This window comes from Leopardus geoffroyi, chromosome E2 (genome assembly GCF_018350155.1).
Source record: "Leopardus geoffroyi isolate Oge1 chromosome E2, O.geoffroyi_Oge1_pat1.0, whole genome shotgun sequence".
Classification (NCBI taxonomy): domain Eukaryota; kingdom Metazoa; phylum Chordata; class Mammalia; order Carnivora; family Felidae; genus Leopardus; species Leopardus geoffroyi.
Genome location: NC_059335.1, coordinates 3700071 through 3717207, shown reverse-complemented (window position 1 = coordinate 3717207; position 17137 = coordinate 3700071). Strand labels below are relative to the sequence as shown.

General features: G+C 42.9%; 1 protein-coding gene across 1 annotated transcript; it reads left to right on the top strand.

The window, feature by feature from the left end:
• The first annotated feature begins 4748 nt into the window (after nucleotides 1-4748).
• On the top strand, nucleotides 4749-14438 carry LOC123578461. The gene is made up of 4 exons (XM_045441333.1): nucleotides 4749-4762; nucleotides 4974-5323; nucleotides 7707-7816; nucleotides 13797-14438. The coding sequence occupies exons 1-4, from the start codon at nucleotides 4749-4751 to the stop codon at nucleotides 13977-13979; spliced, it is 657 nt and encodes a 218-aa protein (XP_045297289.1). The 3' UTR covers nucleotides 13980-14438.
• The last annotated feature ends 2699 nt before the right edge of the window (nucleotides 14439-17137 follow it).

Genomic DNA, 17137 nt, shown 5'->3' with positions numbered 1-17137 from the left:
TGAGCATTTTTTTCATATGTTGGTTGGTCATCTGGATGTCTTCTTTGGAGAAGTGTCTATTCATGTCTTTTGCCCATTTCTTCAGTGGACTATTTGTTTTTTGGGTGTTGAGTTTGGTAAGTTCTCTATAGATTTTGGATACTAACCCTTTATCTGATATGTCATTTGCAAATATCTTCTCCCATTCTGTCGGTTGCTTTTCAGTTTTGCTGATTGTTTCCTTCGCTCTGCAGAAGCTTTTTATTTTGACGAGGTCCCAGTAGTTCCTTTTTGCTTTTGTTTCCCTTGCCTCCGGAGACGTGTTGAGTAAGAAGTTGCTGCGGCCAAGATCAAAGTCCATTTGAGTTTTTTTTTTGTGTATGGTGTAAGAAAGTGGTCCAGGTTAATTCTTCTGCATGTCGCTGTCCAGTTTTCCCAGCACCACTTGCTGAAGAGACTGTCTTTTTCCATTGGATATTCTTTCCTGCTTTGCCAAAATTAGTTGGCCATATACTTGTGGGTCCATTTCTGGGCTCTCCATTCCATTCCATTGATCTATGTGTCTTTTTTTTTTTGTGCCAGTACCATACTGTCTTTGATGATTACAGCTTTGTAATACATCTTGAAGTCCAGAATTGTGATGCCTCCAGGTTTGGTTTTCTTTTTCAACATTCCTTTGGCTATTCAGAGTCTTTTCTAGTTCCATACAAATTTTAGGATTGTTTGTTCTAGCTCTGTGAAGAATGATGGTGTTATTTTGATAGGGATTGCATTGAATATGTAGATTGCTTGGGATAGTATTGGCATTTTAACAATATGTGTTCTTCCTATCCAGGAGCATGGAATCTTTTTCCATTTTTTTGTGTCTTCTTCAATTTCTTTCATTAGCTTTCCATAGTTTTCAGTGTATAGATTTTTCACTCTTTGGTTGGATTTATTCCTAGGTATTTTATGGTTTTTGGTGCAATTGTAAATGGTATCGATGCCTTGATTTCTCTTTCTATTGCTTCATTACTGGTGTATAGGAATGCAACCAATTTCTGTGCATTGATTTTATATCCTGCAACATTGCTGAATTCATGGATCCATTCTAGCAGGGTTTTGTGTGTGTGTGTGTGTGTGTGTGTGTGTGTGTGGAATCTTTTGGCTTTTCCATAAAGAGTATCATATCATCTGCAAAGAGTGAAAGTTTGACTTCCTCCTGGCTGATTTGGATGCCTTTTATTTCTTTGTGTTGTCTGATTGCAGAGGCTAAGACTTCCAATACTATGCTGAATAACAGTGGTGAGAGCGGACATCCCTGTCTTGTTCCTGATCCCAGGGGGAAAGCTCTCAGTTTTTCCCCATTGAGGAAGATATTAGCAGTGGGTCTTTCCTATATGGCTTTTATGATCTTGAGGTATGATCCTTCTTTCTTGAGGGTTTTTTTTTTTTTATCAAGAAAGGATGCTGTATTTTGTCAAATGCTTTCTCTGCATCTATTGAGAGGATCATATGGTTCTTGTCCTTTCTTTTATTGATGTGATGAATCACATTGATTGTTTTGCGGATATTGAACCAGTCCTGCATCTGACGTATAAATCCCACTTGGTTGTGGTGAATAATTTTTTTAATGTATTGTTGGAGCCAGTTGGCTAATATCTTGTTGAGGATTTTTGCATCCATGTTTATCAGGGAAACTGGTCTATAGTTCTCCTTTTTAGTGGGGTCTCTGTCTGGTTTTGGAATCAAGGTAATTCTGGCTTCATAGAAAGACTTTGGAAGTTTTCCTTCCATTTCTATTTTTTTTGAACAGCTTCTAGAGAATAAGTGTTAACTCTTCCTTAAATGTTTGGTAGAATTACCCTGGAAAGCCATCTGGCTCTGGACTCTCGTTTTTTGGGAGATTTTTGATTACTAATTCGATTTCTTTCCTGGTTATGGGTCTGTTCAAGTTTTCTGTTTCTTCCTGTTTCAGTTTTGGTAGTTTATATGTTTCTAGGAATTTGTCCTTTTTTTCCAGATTGCCCATTTTATTGGCGTATAATTGCTCATAATATTCTCTCATTACTGTTTTTATTTCTGCTGTGTTGGTTGTGATCTCTCCTCTTTCATTCTTGATTTTATTTATTTGGGTCCTTCCTTTTTTCTTTTTGATCAAACTAGCTAGGGATTTATCAATTTTCTTAATTCTTTCAAAGAACTAGCTTCTGGTTTCATTGATCTGTTCTACTGTTGTTGTTGGTTTTTTTAGTAGCATTGATTTCTGCTCTGATCTTTATTATTTCCTGTCTTCTGCCTGTTTTGGGCTTTATTTTCTGTTCTTTCTCCAGCTCTTTAAGGTGTAAGGTTAGGTTGTGTATCTGAGACCTTTCTTCCTTCTTTAGGAAGGCCTGGATTGCTATATATTTCACTCATGACTGCCTTTGCTGCATCTCAGAGGTTTTGGGCTGTAGTGTTATCATTTTCATTGGCTTCTATGTGCTTTTTAATTTCCTCTTTAACTTCTTGGTTATCCCATTCATTCTTTAGTAAGATGGTCATTAGTTCCAAGTATTTGTTATCTTTCCACATTTTTTCTTGTGGTTGATTTCGAGTTTCATAGCGTTGTGGTCTGAAAATATGCATGGTATAATCTCGATCTTTTTGTACTTGTTGAGGGCTTATTTGTTTGTGATCAATTTGGAGACTCTTCCATATGCACTGGAGAAGAATGTGTATTCCGTTGCTTTCGGATGAAATGTTCTGAATATATCTGTTAAATCCATCCAGTCCAGTGTGTCTTTCAAAGCCATTGTTTCCTTGGGGCGCCTGGGTGGCGCAGTCGGTTAAGCGTCCGACTTCAGCCAGGTCACGATCTCGCGGTCCGTGGGTTCGAGCCCCACGTCAGGCTCTGGGCTGATGGCTCAGAGCCTGGAGCCTGTTTCCGATTCTGTGTCTCCCTCTCTCTCTGCCCCTCCCCCGTTCATGCTCTGTCTCTCTCTGTCCCAAAAATAAATAAACGTTGAAAAAAAAATTAAAAAAAAAATAAAGCCATTGTTTCCTTGTTGATTTTCTGTTTAGATCATCTGTCCATTTCTGTAAGTGGGATGTTGAAGCCCCCTACCATTATGGTATTATTATCAATGAGTTTCTTTATGTTTGTGATCAATTGATTTATATATTTGGGTGCTGTCACATTTGGAGTTTAAATGTTTAAAATTGATAGATCTTCTTGGTGGACAGACCCCTGAATTATAATATCAAAAAATATAATTTTTTGTCAAATTGGTTTCCAGTGCTTACCCAACAGGTGCTCTCCTCAATGCCCATCGCCCACTTTCCCCTCTCCCTCACCCCGCATCAACCCTCAGTTTGTTCTCAGTATTTTTTTAATGTTTATTTTTGAGAGAGAGAGAGAGAGAGAGAGAGAGAAAGACCATGAGCAGGGGAGGAACAGAGAGAGAGGGAGACACAGAATCTGAAGCAGGCTCCAGGCTCTGAGCTGTTAGCACAGAGCCCTATGCGGGGCTCAAACTCACAGACCGTGAGATCATGACCTGAGCTGAAGTTGGATGCTTAACCGACTGAGCCACCCAGGTGCCCCTGTTCCCAGTATTTAAGAGTCTCTTATGGTTTGCCTCCCTCCCTCTCTGTAACTTTTTTCCCCTACCCCTTCCCCTTCCCCATGGTCTTCCGTTAAGTTTCTCAGGATCCACATATGAGTGAAAACATATGGTATCTGTCTTCCTCTGCCTGACTTATTTCACTTAGCATAATACCCCCCAGTTCCAACCACGTTGCTGCAAATGGCCAGATTTCATTCTTTCTCATTGCAAAGTAGTATTCCACTGTATATATAAACCACATCTTCTTTATCCATTTGTCAGTTGATGAGCATTTAGGTTCTTTCCATAATTTGGCTATTGTTGAAAGTGCTGCTATAAACATTGGGGTACAGTGGAGGTTCTTCAAAACAAATTTTTTCTTGGCAACGAGAAAGAATGAAATCTGGCCATTTGCAGCAACGTGGATGGAACTGGGGGGTATTATGCTAAGTGAAATAAGTCAGGCAGAGGAAGGCAGATACCATATGTTTTCACTCATGTGGATCCTGAGAAACTTAATGGAAGACCATGGTGGAGGGGAAGAGGAAAAAAAAGTTACAGGGAGGGAGGGAGGCATAAGAGACTCAAGTACTGAGGACAAACTGAGGGTTGATGGGGGGTGAGGGAAAGGGGAAAGTGGGTGATGGGCACTGAGGAGGGCACCTATTGGGATGAGCACTGGGTGTTGTATGGAAACCAATTTGACAATAAATTATATTTAATATTAAAAAAAGAAAAGAAAAAAAGGAAAATGAAAATTTTAAAAAATGAATACAATGAAAGAGAATAAAATGAAATGATGGAAGTAAAAAAATAGAATTTGAAAAATTTACAAAAAAGTAAAAAACATAGTAGAAAAAAATTAAAAGAAAAATATTTTTAGAAGTGGAAAATAAAAATAAATTTTTTCTCTTTCTGTATTGAAGAATAAGAAAAGAAAAAAAATTGAATAGATGGACCAGCAAACAGACTGAAGTACGACTGAAATTACATCAGTTTCCCCTAGAAGTTGAACTATGAAGCACTTTGTAGTCCATAAACTAAGCAGGTGGAGAGACTCGTGTTGTTCCTGAAGAGCACGGTTGGCAGTTGGGCGGGGCTTTGTGTAACGGCTCGGTTCTCCACTAGATGGCGCTACTTAGCTTACTGGGGTAGATGTTGCGGCGCACCTAGGCGTGTGTGAGCATGCGCGGAGGGGCAAAAATGGCGTCATCCAGGTAGCGGGTCTCTTGTATCAGAACTCTGTTCTCTCCGGCCAGCAATCGCGCACTCATCCTCTGTGTCCGGCTTCCCTCCACTCCCTGCTTCCACACTGTCCGTGAGCAAGCTGTCAGGTTGCCAGGCAGCTCCTCCCTCCTGAATTTTATCTCAGGCGCGGCTGTTTCCCGCCGGTCACTTCTGAGGGACTGTGGCTTTGTCCCCGCTCAGACCTTCTGCGGGAGGGTCTCACCTGCCGGCCGCCCCGGGGAACGTTCTCGAGGCTGTGCTGCTGCTGAGGCCCATAGACCGCAGCCGGGTGCCAGCCCGCCCCAGAAAAAGTTCACGGGGGCATGTAGCAGCAGCGTTTCAGGGATTCTGGAAAATCACAACTCACATCTGGCGCCAGGCTTCACCCCCAACGGCCCTGTTCCAGCACCAGCGAATGTGGTTGTTTTCCAGGATCCGCTGGGACCTTTGCCCGTGGGGAGTCCTCCCAGAAGGGGAACAGCCTCCCATGTGGCCCGAGGACCTCGCTCTCTGCTCCTGGGGATTCGCCCCTCCCATCAGAGCTCCACCAGGTATGCAGCTGCGGAGCTTTGGACTCTGCGCTCCCCCTGTTTACAGAGTTTAATGGAATTTAAACCCTCTCCTTCTCCTTTCTCGCTTTTTTGTTCAGTCCCTTGCATACACTTTCTTTTCTCTCCAGCCGCTTTTGGGCATTGGGGGTGGGGGGAAGCGTCCTGTACTCTCCCCCAACTCCGTCCTCTCTCCGCAAGCACAAACAGCTCCCTGCCCTCCGTGACTTTCTCCCCCGGTTCAGCTCTCCGCGCCATGTACCTGCTGAATTCTGTGATTCAGGCTGTGCAGATTGTTGTGTTAATCCTCAGATCAGTTTTCTAGGTGTGCAGGATGGTTCAGTGTTGGTCTGGCTGTATTTCAGGGCTGCACAAAAACCTTCCATGCTGTTCCGCCATCTTGCCGTCCTCCCCCCGCCCCCAACTTCACAAGAGACACTTCAGGATAGAGAACAAACAGAGTTGATGGAGGGAAGTGGGTGGGGGATGGGCTAGGTGGGTAATGGGTACTGAGGAGGGCACTTGTGATGAGCTTTCTTCTTCCTCTTAACGTCACTTAATTCCTATAATATCAATTCATGCTTGGCATTTAGCTGTAACTTAAATAATTTTCCCTCATCACCTTCAATCTGGAATCCATAAAACAGGTTATCTCTTTACCTTATGTTGTCCTGTTGCTTTAAAACTTTCCACCATGGGACTAATCCTGGTTCCTACATTAGACTTATTTGTGTAATTGTTTTTATTAATTGGGCTTTCTCAGTGACACCAGATCTTCCATGAGGGCAGAGAATATATCCACTTTGCTCAACATTATCTCTTCATTTGGTGGCTGTGGGTTGACATGTTTCACTATTTCTGAAATGAACAGGAGTAAGACTTACTGAATGGTGAATGGGTGAATAAATCAGTAAGAAGACGTCTTGGGCTAGTTATGGTGAGGAATCTTGAGCAATTAGAGAAGCAGTCATGTCACTGGGGGGAGAAACCTCATGGAACTTTCTAGTTCTTGAATTAGTGTTAGTGATTCTAAAAGCAGTGCCTAAGGCAAATATGTTAGTGCAGGTAGTTTCTTTGGCATCAAGGATGATGGGGCACCTGAATGGCTTAGTCAGTTAAATGTACAACTTCAGCTCAGGTCATGATCTCATGGTTTGTGGGTTCGAGCCCCATGTCAGGCCCTGTGCTGATAGCTCAGAGCCTGGAACCTGCTTCAGGTTCTGTGTCTCCCTCTCACAGACACTCTCTTTCTCTCTCTCTCAAAAAAATAAACAAACATTTAAAAATAATAAAAATAAGTAAATAAGAAAGAAAGAAAGAAAGAAAGAAAGAAAGAAATGGGGAGAGGGGTTCCTGAATTAGGGATTCTTTCCTAAGGTTGCTACAGTAGGTCATGTGGACCAGACTTTATCAGCATCTCCAAGAGAGAACAGAATACCATCCAGAGTTTTCCTTCCAAATGATGAGACACTTGGGAATATATTTATGGGCTCCCAGCCCCTATTGCTTTAAGGTTCTCCCCAGCTAGGGATTGGGGTTGACATTGCTTCAGAGGAAGTCCCCACACCAAATGTGAAGATTCATGAGTATCCTTGGGATGGGGTACCCATGGACATGCTTCTAAAACCTGCAGATCTAATATGAAGTCAGCAGTCAACCAGAGGGAAATGAAATAGGGCTGCTTTAGCATGTAAATTCAGGGGATTTCATGCAGTGTCTGCTCATTGGACTCCTGGACCTTCTACAAATTTCCTTTTTTTATTCATACATTTGTATCTTATTATTATTATATAAACAGTTCATTCATCACAGAACACTCAGGAATCACAGAAAAGTAGGAAGAAGAAATAAAAACCTGATAATCCTACAATTCAAACCAACCTGTGTTAATCCTGGTATTTGTTGCTAGTCTTTTCTCTCCATGGGAGTAATGCAAAATTGAGATGACCCATAAATACACATCCCTCTCTGTTCCCTCACTTCTTTGCTCAGTATGGCGTGTTTCTTCCCAGATGCTTAAATGTCCTTAATTCTGGTTTTAACTGGCTGGAGGTTGTCTCTAACCAGAGCTAGTTTGACCATATCTTCACTGAAAGATGAGTATTGAGGGCATTTCCACTTTTCGGGGTTCATAAACAGTCACCTCAGGCCGCACTGAGCTCACTGGTCAATTGTTCCCTTTACTTTGAATGTCTTCAGAGACCCAGTCATTTCACCAAAGACGTTGGAATTTGCTCCCATAATCCTAGAAAGCTAAACCCTCGATTTCCACAGCCTTCTGAACCCAAAGATAGAATTTATTTCATTTTTGTTTTGAGCTCTGCTTCCTTTTTCCCCTCCAACTTCTGTTTCGGTTCTGAAATGGGAAATTCCCATCATCCTTTAGGGAGAATAGAGCTGAACGGTAGCCTGGAACAGACCACAACACCACATCATTTGAGGCCATCCCCGTTGGAACCCATGTTCATCTGGCTAAGAATTTTCTGGAAGGCCAAGGTAAAGAAAGGGTCATACCCAAAGGGCCTCCTCCCTCAGCATGTTATTGGGTTCTATCGGCTCTTAAAGAAACTTTCACAGGGCACCTGGCTGGCTCAGGTGGAGGAGCATGTGACTCTCAATCTTGAGGTCATGAGTTTGAGCCCCACGTTGGGTGTAGAGATTACTTAAAAAAAAGAAAGAGAAAGAAAGCACGTATTACTGTCATTTCTTACTATTTTGTACTTTTGGATTCCTATTTTGCAACATCACTGTCCAGATTAGACATATATTTACGATTCTTGCATTTCTACAAATTTTTCATTGCATTCTATGAGCCCGGAAACCAGGCTGGTTGCCAACAAAAACCAAGGGGGTGGGTATTAAAACACTTAGAATGGACTCTAGCCATTTTTTCTTGTGTGTGTTTTTTTTTTTTTTTTTTTTTTTTTACTGAAATTTTTTGCATTGCAAGACCTTGCCCTCACGTGAATTATGGTGGTTCTACTCTGGTGGGGATATCAAGTGGAAAACAGAGTTGGAAAGGCGGGATGAGCCAGTTCTTTGAAGAATTTGAGGAGCAGGGAGAATTTGAGTGCGTAATTCTTAGGGAATTGGACAGCAAGGATGTGGGTGAGGAGGGCAAGATATTGAGCGAGAGTGTACAGCTAGAAGTGAAGTGACCTGGAAAGCCCTAGAGACCCGATGGTGAAAGTCACCCAGCAGTAAAAAATATCAAATGTGTTAGCTGTTGTGAAATTAATTTGTAGGAACCAACAGCTTTCATACACACAAATAAATCCCAACTTTACCCTAAAGACCAATGACAGCAAGATAAGAAAATTCTAAGGAATGGATGTTTTACGCCATGTGCATAACTTGAAACACACACAAATATATACCTTTCAGACATTTCTGAATGGTACCAAAAATTGACTTGCACAAAAAGAGAGACGTGCCTTTATCACTGGATGGAATGACTGGGCATGGTAAGGGTGTGAGTTCTCTGTAAGCGAATTTATAAGTGTGACTGAGTCCCCAAAATATACCCAGGAGCTCTCTTCAGACTAAGCAAGTTGATACGAAAGTTCACAGAGATAAACGAAAACGGAAGAAGAGCTAGGAAAAAAGCAAAGTGCAGGTATGGACGTAGGAGTGGGCTGGCTCAACCAAAGTGACCACGTGATTAAAACAAGTTGCTGTTGGGGCGCCTGGGTGGCGCAGTCAGTTAGGCGTCTGACTTCAGCCAAGTCACGATCTCGCTGTCCGTGAGTTCGAGCCCCGCGTCGGCCTCTGGGCTGATGGCTCAGAGCCTGGAGCCTGTTTCCGATTCTGTGTCTCCCTCTCTCTCTGCCCCTCCCCCGTTCATGCTCTGTCTCTCTCTGTCCCAAAAATAAATAAATGTTGAAAAAATAAAAATAAAATAAAATAAAATAAAACAAGTTGCTGTCGACACAATAATAAACGGAAAAAAAGCAACGTGATATAAAGTTCAGATGTAGACTCCAGGGCATATGGAAACTTAGTATGTGATAGATACTAACGAGATGGTATATCAACTCACTGGGGCAAAGATGGGATTGGGCAGAAAGGAATGAAATTAGACCCATAGGTCGCACGGTACACAGATTAAACTCCAGATAAAACAGAGATCTAAATGCAAACTAGGCGGCCCCTGGGTGTCTCAGTCGATGAAGCATCAGACTCTTGATTTCTGTTCCGGTCATGATTCCAGGGTCGTGTGGGCTGCACGCTGACAGCACAGAGCCTGCTTGGGATTCTCTCTCTCCCTCCCTGCCTCTCCCTTGCTCACGTACTTTCTCTCACTCTCTCTTTCAAAATAAATAACAAACATAAAAAAAAAACCCTAAACATAAAATAGGTGAACAAATGACCCACAAAGGCATGTGAAGTAAACATGACTTTCAAGATGTAATTCAGTTATATGCCAATTCTCAATAAAGCCGAGAAAAATAAAAAAGAAATATTAAAAAAAATAAAATATAACTCAAAATGCAGAGGTAGTGCCAAGAAAATAATGGAAATAGAACTACATAAAATAAACATATCTTAGGGCACCTGGGTGGCTCAGTAGGTTAAGTGTCTGACTTCAGCTCAGGTCATGATCTCACGGCTTGTGGGTTCGAGCCCCGCATCGGGCTCTGTGCTGACAGCTCAGAGGCTGGAGCCTACTTCGGATTCTGTGTCTCCCTCTCTCTCTTCCCCTCCCCTGCTTGTGCTCCGTCTCTGTCTCTCTCAAAAATAAATAAACATTAAAAAAACTTTTTAATTAAAATAAACTTCTTTTCATGACACAAAAAAGAAAAAGTCAAAACATAGGTGGAAAATCAAATATCTATAACATATATCAAAGATTCTGCATATATTTATATGTATATGCATACACATGTATATGAACATTATAGATATAGATGTCAATTATTGAAGAAAAATAGACACATGGCAAACTATGTGAATAGGAAATTAATAAAAAAGATTAAAATGGCACTTACTATGATGAGCACTGGGTAATGTATAGTAGTGTTGAATCACTATATTGTATACCTGAGACTAGTATAACACTGTATGTTAACTATTATGGAATTTTTAAAAAATACCAGAATAAAAATAAAACTAACTTAAAAATAATAAATAATAAAAATAAATATTCAGAATATTTCACAACAACAAAAGGAATAATCCAATGCCTGTGCTCTATTCTTTTCCAAATTAATTTTAATATTTTCCATGAAAATGAACACTCTTCAACGTTTATTTATTTTTGGGACAGAGAGAGACAGAGCATGAACGGGGGAGGGGCAGAGAGAGAGGGAGACACAGAATCGGAAGCAGGCTCCAGGCTCTGAGCCATCAGCCCAGAGCCCGACGCGGGGCTCGAACTCACGGACCGCGAGATCGTGACCTGGCTGAAGTCGGACGCTTAACCGACTGCGCCACCCAGGCGCCCCCCGAAAATGAACACTCTTATACAGAACAAAAATTTTAAAAAAAGAAAATGGCACTTTAACACGAAAGTCTGTTCAGATTTACTTCTATAAAAAATGCAAATTTAAACTAAGCCGAAATGTTATTTTTTTCTATTTGGCAAAAAATAGAAACTTGCCAAGTTGGTTTTACAAATCTGAGAAGGAACAGAAATGCTTTCACATTGTTGGTAGGAATGCAAAATTGAACGCAGACCCTCAAAGTTCTATATCTTTGGGAAATACCAATTTCCTTAAAATAAAGGGATTGCTTTTTTGTGGAAAAAGAAATTGGACAGTTCACATTTAGGGGAAATTGTCATTATTTACCAAAACACCATATGCACATTACGCTTTTGCCCGGGAAATGCCCTCCAAAATATGAGAAGATAGATCCCAAGGTTACTAATTGAAACATTATTTGTGCTGGTGAACTAGTGGGAAATCGAGCTAGATAAACTGAAAAGGTAAAAGACAATAGAAAATTATCTTCTTCTTTTTTTTTTTTAGAGTATAGTTGACCCAGAACGTTACATTAGTGTCAGGTGCACAAGAGAGTGATTCAACTCCTCTGTATGATAGGCTGTGTTCATCACAAGTGTAGCTGCCCTCTGTCACCACATGATGCCATCACAACATCATTGACCAGATTCCCTACGTTGTACCTTTTATTCTATGACTTACTCGTTCCACAGCTGGAAGCCTGTGCCTCCCTCTCCCCTTCACCCCTTTTGCCCACCCCCCACCCCCATTCCCTTCCCCTCTGGCAACCACCAGTTTGTTTTCTGTATTTATAGATCTGATTCGGCTTTTTGTCTGTTTGCTTATTCATTTCTTTTGGTTTTGTTTTTTTTTTTTTTTTTTTTGATTCTGCATATACGTGAAAGCATATGGCATTTGGCTTTCTCTGACTTGTTTTACTTTGCACAATACACTCTAGGTCCAAGCGTGTTGTGGCAAATGGTAAGATTTCATCCTTTTCATGGCTGAGTAACATCCCATTGTGTGTATCTGTCTATGTACACATCACAGCTTCCTTATCCATGATTGGGTTGCTTCCATATCTTGGCCTTTGTAGATAATGCTGCAGGAAGCATAGGGATGAATATGTCTTTTCAAATTAGTGTTTTTATTTTCTTTGGGCAGATACCCAGGAGCGGAATCATTGGATCATATGGTAATTCTATTTTAACTTTTTGAGGAACCTCCATACTGTTTTTCACGTGACTGCACGAGTTTGCCTTCCCACCAACAGTGCGTGAGGATTCCTTTTTCTCTGCATCGTCGCCAACGTTTGTTGTTTCTTGTGTTGTTGATTTTAGCCATTCTGACAGGAGTGAGGTGGTATCTCATTGTGGTTTGGATCTGTGTTTCCCTGATGATGAGTGACGTGGAGCATTTTTTCATGTGTCGGTTGGCCATCTGGATGTCGTCTTTGGAAAAGTGTCTACCCATGTCTTCTGCCCATTTTAATCAGATTATTTGTGTTTTTGGTGTTGAATTGTGTAAATTCTTTTTTTTCCCCCAATATATGAAATTTATTGTCAAATTGGTTTCCATACAACACCCAGTGCTCATCCCAAAAGGTGCCCTCCTCAATACCCATCACCCGCCCTCCCCTCCCTCCCACCCCCCATCAGCCCTCAGTTTGTTTATATATCTTGGATATTAACCCTTTATCAGATACATTATTTGCAAATATCTTTTCCCATTCAGTAGGTTGCCTTTTTATTTTGTTGATGGTTTCTTTTGCTATGAGAGCTTGTTACTGTGATGTGGTCCCAACGATTTAATTTTCCTCTTGCCTGAGGAGACATAGCTAGAAAAATGTTGTTATGGCCAATTTTAGAGAAATGACTGCTTGCGTTCTCTTCTAGGATTTTTATGGTTTCAGGTCTCACGATGAGGTCTTTAATCCATTTTGAGTGTATTTTTGTGCATGGTGTTAAGAAAGTGGTCCGATTTCACCCTTTTGCAAGAAAGTTATCTTTACATAAAGCGGATTTTAGGGTGAACTGTTAAATGAAAAGAACATACTAGTAAAGAGAAGAAAAAATGGTGCTTTAAGAACATCAGATATCAATATGAAGATATGGGGGAATCAGAAAGCCCAGATGCCGCTGCTTATTGTGGAATATTAGGAGCGGCCCCTGGGTGGCTCAGTCCATTAAGTGGCCGACTCTTGATTTTGACTCAGGTCATGATCTCATGGTTCATGAGTTCATCAGGCTCTGTGCTGACAGTATGGAGCCTGCTTGGGTTCCTCTCTCTCCCTCTCTCTCTCTCTCTCACTGCCCCTACCCTGCTTGGGCTCTCTCTCAAAAATGAATAAATACACATTTTTAAAAACAAAGAAATACCAGGAGCTCCAGCTATGTTTCATAGGCATTTAAAAACAGTGAAATCCACAATATTATTTATATAAAAATGAATACCTCTGGGAGAAGAGAAGGCATTTGCTTCAGCATGATGGTCAGTGGCTGTCAGAATCAGCTGGTGGAAATTTCATGGCGGAACGTGATATGTACCTAGTCTCAAACTAGCTCCCCACAAATCAGTGACTGATTACAAAGGGCTAATGGCAACTTCACTGTGGACAAACCTGGGGGGTGCCAAAGTTAAGCAAGTTCCGAAAGCAAAAATCTCCACTAAGAAAACATGAGGACATGGGGCGCCTGGGTGGCGCAGTCGGTTAAGCGTCCGACTTCAGCCAGGTCACGATCTCGCGGTCCGTGAGTTCGAGCCCCGCGTCGGGCTCTGGGCTGATGGCTCAGAGCCTGGAGCCTGTTTCCGATTCTGTGTCTCCCTCTCTCTCTGCCCCTCCCCCGTTCATGCTCTGTCTCTCTCTGTCCCAAAAATAAATAAACGTTGAAAAAAAAAAATTAAAAAAAAAGAAAACATGAGGACAATGTCGCTGGAGTCATACTCCACCCCAAAATGTACAGCCCGAGTCTAAATGTGAGGTGCCGTCGGACAAACTAATTCTTTTGTACGCACCATGGTTTCTTCCTCTGCAGAGCCGACCCCTTCTCATCAGCCCTCAGTCTTCTCCACGCACCACCCCAGCCATGACCAGCAGCTGCGAGGAAAGGTACTCAACGTCTGCCACCAAAGTGCAGGGGGAGCCGGTCACCTGGGCAGGAACCACAAACCTTCTGACTGTCCAGCTCCGAACCTGCCTCCGGGCACTCTTCACTTGATGGCACATTTGGACAGCGCCTGCAATGCACCACTGTGTGCTTATGACAGGTAGAAACGGTTACCTGAGAAAGGAGAAGTCCACATCACATTTGGGACCACTATAGGGACTGACAAATGGGGAAATAGCTGTTCTGCTTCCTGTAAAATTTCAGTGTCAAAACGTGGACAGAGGCGGAGGGTAATGATGCCTACTCATGCACCCTCTTGCTCAGCGTGGCCTTCCAGGCTCTGTCCCCTGGCCCCTCCACACAGCCCGGGGCTGGCAGGAAAGTCACTGAGGTTGTGAAACTCACTGCTGTACTCTGTGGGGAAGGAAAGTGAGTCATATTTATGATATCACTTTGTACTTTTAGAATGAGCCTTGAATTCCACTTTATTTATTTATTTATTTTTAACATTTTTATTTATTTTTAAGAGGCCCAGAGAGACAGAGCATGAACAGGGGAGTGCAGACAGAGAGGGAGACATAGAATCCAAAGCAGGGTCCAGGCTCCGAGCTGTCAGCACAGAGCCTGACGTGGGGCTCGAACCCACAAACTGTGAGATCATGACCTGAGCCGAAGTCAGACGCTTAACTGACTGAGCCACCCAGGCGCCCCCTTGAATTCTACTTTAAAATTCCCCTCAAATTTATCTTCTTGGTGGTGTGTTACCAATTTACTATTCATTCACAAATAGTCTTAAACTAAGCATTGGCGATCAACTAAGCAAATATTATCCAAGCATTAATAATGTGTTTGCTATATGAATGTTCACTTATTATCTTTCATGTGCTGGAGCACAGTGTGAGGTCTGCTGATGATTCAGCACTGAGAAGATGTGGCTTAGAATTCCGTGGCGGGGGTGGGGTGGGGCGCCTGCGTGGCTCAGTCAGTTAAGCATCCACTTCGGCTCAGGTCACGATCTCACAGTCCACAGTCTGTGGGTTTGAGCCTTGTATCAGGCTCTGTGCTGACAGCTCGGAGCCTGGACCCTGCTTTGGATTCTGTGACTCCCTCTCTCTGACTCTCCTCTACTCGTGCTCTGTCTCTCTCTCTCAAAAATAAATAAAGATTACCAAAAATTTAAAAACCAAGATTTCCATGGGGCAATTTGTTGCTGAATTCCTTTTGTTTGTCTACAGAGTCATTATAACAAATTCTGAAATGCACCCCCTACCCTATCAGGGACAATTATTTACGAGGCAGGGAGAGACAATCTATGTGTTAATAGCATAAAACCGGTTTGAAGTGCAAAATTAGTCACTTCCCTGAAAGTCCTAGACACCAGGTGAGATTATATTGGATCTGTAGGTGAAGGGGAGCCTAGCGGGGAGGGATTCAGGAGACATTTAGGCCGAGATAGGAGTGGAGACTCACCAAGAGAGGCAGATTCAGATCTGGTATCTACCCTGAAATGGGAAGTAACAGAGTAAGAATTTCTGCGTAGGAGAAATGGGGATGAAGAGCTCTTTCCAGGAGAATCTGTTTCTCCAGAGAGGAGGAAGTTAGGACCCGCGCCTCATGCACATTCACGTTTTGGAACATGTGTTGGAAGTTGAGAGCGGACGGTATCGCCATGCCCTGTGTGCAGGCTTTTCAGTTTCTGAGCATTTTGTCTCCCCTCACTTAAGAACAATGCCATCGCCTTCTTTACTGGTAAAATAGTAACCTCTAGTCTCCTGTGGATTTTTTTTTTTTTTCCTAAAAATGCATTGTTGACCTTACCATTTGGTTATAAATATTCAATTACTTCTGGAGACCCCCAAACTACGGATGTCTGAGTGGGCCAGTGAGAGTAAAGGCATAAAGAGGAGGTGTGATTAGTGGGTCCCTGAACCCACCCTTGTAGTTAGTTTTCTAGTTCTGGAATCTTTAGGCGGCACAGATATCCTCAACAACGGGCAGTGGTTTTCTGACACGTGGAGTAAGAGATTTGGCAAAGGAAAGGCCATGTGGAAGGCTCTGGAAACACGTCTCCCTACCGAAATAGTGGAACGAAGGTAATTCTGCACTCTTTTAAAAAAAATATTTATTTATTTTTGGGGGGAAAGCACAAGCGGGGGAGGGGCAGAGGATCTGAAGCGGGCTCTGTGCTGACAGGCTGACAGTAGTGAGCCCAACGTGGGGCTCGAACTCACGAACTGTGAGATCATGACCTGAGCTGAAATCAGACGCTCAACCACCTGAGCCACCCAGGGACCCCAGTAATTCTGCACTCTTGAAGAGATTGCACAGATTTGCACCGCTGTCGAGGACTCAAAAAGATACAGGGGTAGGTGTCTCAGACATCCCCACTCAACTTGCCTACTTGGTTTTCAGGGAAGGCATAGACGGGCCTTGGAGAAGCAGGCTCTTGTGTGTCAGGTCATTCCAGTTTCCACTTCTACTCCATCTGAAGACCCATAGAAAAAATCCACCAATCCCCTTGGCACCTGCTGTGCAGCTCCTGATTGGTGGGTTTATTTTCTTGGCTCTTTCTGTAAAAGCCATCAGGGCCAGTTATACGCTGTCACTGTCCACATTCGGGGCCACGTTATGTCTCCAGCGCTGTGTTATCAAGGCTGTGGGGACCGTGACTGCCCCTCCATTACACAAGACGTCACACAGGAACGCACCATGCCGATTGGATCTGTGAAACAGGGAGTAGCAACTCTTCTAGGTGCTTTGTAAGAGTGTGGGAAAGAAATCTCCCCAAATCTCAGGTTCCCGCTGCCTCGGTGAAATCTCTAGGAGGACAGCTGCCTGAGGCATGTCGAGATACCCCACCCAAGGTGAAGACTCATTGGCCTGTCTCATCCTCCTGCTAAGGAGACAAAAATTCACTCCCTAGTGGGCCAACTTGGGAACGTGGAGACAACATACAGCTCCCTGGGCTTGCGACCTCCACCCACTTACTGAGTGTCTTGAGAGGCTGTTGGCTATGAGTGGTGAGAAACCAGAGAAACCCTTGCAGTGGGCCCTGCCTGAGTTGCATGACTCAAGACATGCAGTGGGGTTTGGAGCACCTGTGGCAGATGAGGTCAACATCCTTCAGCAGAGAACTATATGGATGAAGGAGGGCATAGATATTAGAGATTTTGGAACCACACTATGCCATTTCTGTAGAGAACTAGTCTCCTTTGTGAAAGACCTTCTGCGGTGCTCCTGGACTCCAGTAGACACAGAATGTCTGGACA

What these genes read in the sequence shown, in the direction of transcription:
- LOC123578461 (XM_045441333.1), top strand. An exon ending in TCCCATCAGAGCTCCACCAG is followed by an intron (nt 5,324 to 7,706) that starts GTATGCAGCTGC and finishes ATCATCCTTTAG; the next exon opens with GGAGAATAGAGCTGAACGGT. An exon ending in GAATTTTCTGGAAGGCCAAG is followed by an intron (nt 7,817 to 13,796) that starts GTAAAGAAAGGG and finishes CTTCCTCTGCAG; the next exon opens with AGCCGACCCCTTCTCATCAG.